Source organism: Stenella coeruleoalba, assembly GCF_951394435.1.
Source record: "Stenella coeruleoalba genome assembly, chromosome: 6".
Lineage (NCBI taxonomy): Eukaryota > Metazoa > Chordata > Mammalia > Artiodactyla > Delphinidae > Stenella > Stenella coeruleoalba.
In genome coordinates, this window is record NC_137151.1 from 75056912 (window position 1) to 75063662 (window position 6751).

A 6751-nucleotide genomic window follows, 5' to 3' on the forward strand; every position below is an offset into this window, starting at 1 on the left:
AAAATATAAGTAATTTTAACAATTAAAAAATAAAAGTACAACAGGAAATGTTAACAAAACTTTCCAGGCAATATTTATTATAAATAAATATCTATGCCTCAGCAGTTCCTTCTGCCTTGGTTCTTCCCACAGCAAACACACCTTATGAGATATCTTCTCTGTCCTTCCTACGTAAAATCATCACCCCCCGCCCCCATCCATTATCACACTCTCTTCTTCACATCATTTATTACCACTGGGTACACTTACATTTCTTGTTCATTGTCTTTCACCATTCTCTCTCCCAACTATAAGAGTTGAGACTTTATTTCTTTCATTGTTTTACCTCTAATTCCTAGAACAGACTTGGGCACATAGAAGCTTGTAAAAGTTACATTAAAAAAAAAATCTACTTTAATAACTCTTTAAGGTCTTAAGTACTCAATAAAAAGAATGACTTCCCATTTTTACATTTAGAAAAGAAATTATGAACTAAGGTTAAAGTGAAGAAAATAAAATTTCTAGTCCACTGTTTTTTCCTTGATACCACCTCTAAAGATCAATGTTTAGTTAAAAAAAAAATTAATGCTTATTTATTTCCTTTAGGGCTTACAGCCTATGTGTTCCTTAAATCCAATTTGCTGAGCTTCACAGTTCTGTGAAATGTACTATGTCTGTGTCAGTCCATTGTAATCACAACTCACCACCTTCCAACCACCACAGATGGAGAAAGTGTTGAAAAGAATTTTTCCAAGCTGCCATATTCGATTTAATACTTTGGGGGACACAGGAAGAGGAGGAGGAGAGCATAATATTTCTTTACTGACATGGACTTTATTGTTACTTATACTCAAGTTTTTAAATAACAAAAATAGAAGGCATTTTGAATCAGAGTACGTCTCAAAGAGAAACATTAAAATGGTGGTCCCATTAGTCTTGAACCTGGATACTGGCTAAAATGGATTTTATGTACTTTTAAGGTGAACAAGTACAAGTAGTCTATTTAGTAAGTAAGGTTAAATGTCTGTCAGCAGATCTAAAATTTCAGAGGCAATATTTTATTTCAAATGTAAAAATAATACGGTCACATATTAACTGGTGAGAGTTACAATGATAGAAACCCTTAAAATTCTTATAAAAAAAACTAGAATTATTTCACAGTTAGTCTTGCCCACACTTCTCATGACTGTATGTTTTCTGGTTATCTATTAATCCAAATTAAAAATTAAATACATATTAACTTACCAACAGTGATATAACTTCAAGGCTGAGAAAAAGCACTAATCACAAAGAATTTCAATTAAACGTTCATCTAACAGTCCAGAAAGAGATGTTATCGAGAGAAGTCCTAATTATAAATCAGATAGCTGTGTATCTGTTTAAAGACTAACATACACCTAGCTTCACCAAAACACTTCCGAAAAAAACTACACATACCTATTTTGTTCAAGACATAATATGAAAATTAAAATAATTCCTCTACTTTAAAAAAAGCGTGACTCCTAAGAAAGGTTCATAGCATCTCATTAACAAAGCAAAAATGTTAACCTGAAATGGTTCATCTATTTTGGTCTTCAGTTACAAATAAAAAGTCACTAACAATTTATTATAATAATTCTATAAACAATTGGAAACATTATTATCAGAAAAAAAATTTTGTCAATGGAAAACAATCACTGATTCAATGAGCATTTGATCATTTTATTAACAAAATATGGGCAAGAATTACATCCCTCTCTGGTGAAACTTTTCAAATAATTTTATGTGGAGGGCCTTGAGAAGTATCAATTACAAAACATTTTTTTAAATGAAAACATTTTTTAAATGTACAAATACAAACCAGTACTTTATACAAGCTACAAAGTTTGTCAATCAATGTAAAAAATAATTTGTTTCAACTGAATATAAGGCATGTTCAGTTTCTGTAATTTTGCAGAATTATTTTTTTTGCTTTGTTGGAGACTTTTCTCTTCGCTGGTCCTGATTCTTCTTTGATTCTCTGGATAGTTCAGAGTATCGGCTAGATTTTTCCCATCGTCTCTCAGCACCATTCTGATACCTATCTTCATCACTTCTAGAGGCTGAATGTTTTTTATCCTTTTCTCTTGACTTGGACCTATCCTTTCTTCTAAAATTCTCACTGTCCTTATTTCTGTATTTGTGCTCATTTTCAGAGAAAGAATTTCTTCTCTCTCCTCTTTTCTTTCTGGGATCCCCAAGATTATGTTCCAAATCCATGTACATTTCTTGGTCTCTGTCCTTCATGGCTCTGCTGTAGCTGTTTCGCTCAGAAGGAAGCCCTCTGTCTGAAGTGTACTTTGTTACGGGATCTTTTGAATCTCTGTCTCTGGGTTTCTCTGACCTCCTTTCTCTCTCGGTCCTCGTTTCCTGGTGCCGTTGCTCTGGTCTCCTTTCTTCTTGTTTCCTATCATTCGTGTGTTGTTTCCTGATCAATTTATTTACTTCTTTCCTTCTGTGGTTCCCTTGCCCCTTCTTTCTTACATCTTTATCTGCATGTGTAAAATGAAATATAGTTAGCTTTCATTTTAGTCTTAATTTCACAACTGAAAAATCACACTTATTGATGCATTACAGGTTTACTAATTCAGACAAACTGGATGCAGAGCCAAATCGATTGAATGCAAAGTCTGATGACAGACATTATACAATAGTGTAATTTTTAAGAATATACAATATATTAACTGAAGTACTGCTTTGACCCTTAACTCAAAAGAGTAAACAAGAACTTTAAGTAAACTATAGCAAATGTAAAAGTTTTAATGAAGTGACTAAAGTGGTACATTTCCACTCACAAATTTTATCCGAAACATAAATTCTAGCCCACATGCATTATGTCATATGAAATATTATGTCAGATCTCGTACATAATTAAAATGCAATGATCATACATGCCAGCAACATCACTTCCTAAGAGGTGGGCTGAGCGGGATGACTGGGTTTGTGTAATGATATGAATATGTATTTTTCAAATGAAAACCTCTGCCTACAGAAATGATAGTCCTGCTATCAGAGAAGTAGTAACTGTACTAGCAAAGAGAAGCTATATTGAGATATAATCATAGGCTTTATGAGAGCCACAAAGGCTTGATTTCTGAGAAAACTCTTCTAAGAAGGACTTGAAACTTTGAATTTTATTGATATGATCACAAATATAAATATTAATTACAATGAAATATCTTACCATTTTAAGCTATAAAACACATTCAATCACGATATCTGTGTTATTTAGTTTGGGTACATAATCAAGGGTACTGAGATGACCACAGTTTCTGTCAAGTTCATATAAATACATACAAAAAGAAGGAAATATGGTGGAAAGTTGCCTACCCTTGTCCTACCTCCACCCAAACGTCAGTGTACCAGCCTCTGTTTCTCCTGCCAAATGCCTACCCCGGCACAGTCAGTTGGTTTGCCACTAAGGACCTATTTCTCTGGTTCCTATCAAGCAGCTCAGCTGAGCTGCAGCTACCCAAGCAGAAACCATCTGGCTCCGTGCAGAATCGACATCTCTCTGACCCTGGTGTATGCCACTCTTGGTGCTTCTTGACACTAAAACCCGAGCCCTATAATAATATGCACTCTTCTCTCTCTTTGGTGTTTACTTTAAAATTTTCTAATTTGGGGTAAGTTCATATTGCTTTTATGCTATTTAATATTTTACTGATAAAACTGAAAGCTCTCTACTGAAACAGTATGATGAGGCAAATTAATTCTGAATCAGCAAGCTTCCTTATTGCAGCAGTTCATGCTGTGTTATCATCTGTTCTCAAAACAGATACCATGAAATAACAAATTCTTTAGAGGTGAATGGTAAATGAACAATGTTAGTGTATTTCAATTCAAGAATAAAATTTCCTGTGAGCAAATGGAATCTTGCTCTAATAATATAAAACACTGAAAGTCCCCTAATTCTGCATGCCACTTAGTATGTAAAACACTTTGAAGTGAAACAAGCATGTAAAGACTAGCCTTCCAACCTACTAATAAGGCTGTGGGGAAAAGTGCTGCCTGTCTGAAATACGCATTGAAAGATACAAGAAATGACATGCATTTTGGACAATCAGAGTATCTCTTATTCAAACTAAGATACTATGATGAAAGAAGCAGAATTGGCCCTGGGGAAAACAACATAGACCTTTTCAGAAAATGGCATATTTGAAAAAATCCTTTACTATAGCACTTCCCCTTCCCAAGGAGGACAGACAAAATTGTGAAAGACTAGTAATGCTGCTGAAAACAACTAGAAATGCCAGATAAAATTTTAACATCTTCTCTTGAAAGGCACTAAAGATCTGGAGCAACTTAAGATGCTATAAGGAAGTGCTCAAAAAAAGGGATGGGAGTATGTCAAAAGAACACTGGAGTCAACTTGAAGGAACTCCTAATTGCCAAAGTTGAAATGATCTGAACAAGAAAATAAATGATAGCATTGGACTTTAACCCATAGAATAAGATAAATATTCATGAGTCCACACTGATATAAATATATAGTTGAATTAATAAATAAATGGAGGAGGGCACAACTCTTTCTTACAGGAGAAATTCAATTACCAAATGTGGAAAAAGAGACAAACAGGAAAACCACCATTTGGCAAACACTACAGTAGTAAGTGTTGCAGATAAGATCCACAGATGGATGTGAAAATAGAAGACCAAAAGTTAGAGGAGAAAGAGGAGATTTGCATAGTACTGAATTATCTCCCTACAAGATATTAATTTATAAAGAAAAACAGTTTCCATGAAAAAACCCAATAGATACCACCTTAACCAAGTGGTCAAACTTAATGTCACCAATATCAGTATTATCAACTCCTCAATAAGGCACAGTAAGAACAACATATCGTTTCTATGGTATTCTGGCTAAAAATGAATAACCTCATTCTAACCATGAGAAAACATCAGACAAATCTCCATACTGCGGGACATTCTGCAGAATAAGTGACCAGAGGACTTAAAAAGGGTCAAAGCCATTCAAAACAAGGAAAGCCTGAGAAGAACTACCACAGGTTGTAGAAGATTAAAGAGAAATACAATTAAAGGCAAGGAGGGCCCTGGAAAAAGAAAAAGAACATTAGTGGGAAAACTAGTGAAATTCAAATAAGACCTGTTGTTTGGTGAATAGTATTTTCCTGATGTTAATCTCCTGGTTTTGGTAAGTGAACTACAGTTATGGAAGATGCTAACATTAGGGGAAGTTGGGTGAAGACTATATGGAAATTCTCTGCACTATTTTTGCAACTTTCTTATAAGTCAAAAATTAGTTCAAGATAAAAACTAAAAAATGAAGACACCAGAGAGCTGGCAAAAAAAAATGAGGACTAGAAGGGCCAAGACTCAAGAGAAGGCAGAACCACAGAGAGGTAAGGTAATGTCACTTTCTCCCTGCGAGTATCTGCTGATTCAGAGGGCTGCTGCTGAGGGACATAGACCAGCAGAGCTCTGGCAGCCTTGCAGGGCTCGAGAGATAAGAACAGGACTAGTTACTTGCAATACATACATGTGACAAAAAATACATATCTGAAATACATAAAGGCACTTACAAATCAACAGAAAAGCCAACTTAATGAAAAGTGGGGGAGGAGGCAAAAACTCTGAACAGCCACTTAACAAAAAGAAAATATCCAAATGGCAGATAATACAGAAAACGATGCTCAACTTCACTACTGATCAAGGAAATGAAAATTAAAGCCACAATGCAGTACCATTACACACCCACCAAAATGGCTAAAATGAAAAAGACAGTCAGTTAAAGTGTTAGTGAAGATGGGAGCTATGGGAACTCTCATACATGGCTGGTGGGAGTGTAAACTAGAATAACCACTTGGAAGGCTGTTTGAGAGTATCTACACACACCCTACAGCCCAGTGATCCCACCTCTAGGTACATATCCAACAGAAATGTGCATATATATATATATGTATGTCGCCAAAAGATATGTACGAGAGCATTCATGGCAACACTACTTATAAATTTAAATTTCCGCTGAGTAAAAAGGACAAATGTTAAATATACTGTGGAATATCTGCATAGTGAAAAACTATACAGCAATGAGAATGAATGAACTATAACTAAATGCAATAGTATGGACGTATATCACAAACATAAAGTTGAAAGATAAACCAAACATAAAGAAGTTCATAATATATAATTCTAAAGTTTAAAGCAGGCAAAACTAATTTATAGAATTACAAATCAGAACAGGAGCTGCCATGAGGCAGTGGATGGGAGGAGTGGTAGTAAGTACAAGAGGGAAAAAGGAAGATTTCTGGGGTACTGGTTGTTCTCGTTCTGGGTCCTGGCTACACGGATGTGGTCTGTTTATGAAAATTTATACAGCTGTTCACTTAAAATGTGTGCACTGAATGTGTGGTATGCGTCAATTACTAATATAAAGCTTCACTATTAAAAGTAAAAAATTAAATTTTCTTTAAAATATAACCATCAGGAAAGCTCCTGTAAAGTAGATTACAGACATTATGAATGGCATTTCAGTCAGCACTCAAATAAATATTTGCCAATGGAATATCTTCATTTCGTTGAAGAGGATTCCAAAAGATAATCTTAGCATTATAAATGCTGAATTCAGTATAGACTGCAACAGTGATAGATGATCATTTATATTATTAACTGTGGCTTTTAAACAAATGAACTCTAAAATAAATAAGCAATCAAATTATTCTCTTCCCTTGTAAACACCACCAGCAATACACTTGTTAGAAAAGAGCACGATCAACTATACATCAGTTTCAGT

The 6751-nt window shown here is 34.7% G+C and overlaps 1 protein-coding gene across 1 annotated transcript; it reads right to left on the reverse strand.

The window, feature by feature from the left end:
- Positions 1-216: 216 nt before the first annotated feature.
- On the reverse strand, positions 217-4914 carry LOC307187815 (pre-mRNA-splicing factor CWC22 homolog; the record flags this gene model as incomplete). The annotated part of the gene is made up of 2 exons (XM_079924348.1): positions 217-2489; positions 4887-4914. The coding sequence occupies 2 exons, from the start codon at positions 4912-4914 to the stop codon at positions 1918-1920; spliced, it is 600 nt and encodes a 199-aa protein (XP_079780474.1). The 3' UTR covers positions 217-1917.
- Positions 4915-6751: the final 1837 nt, after the last annotated feature.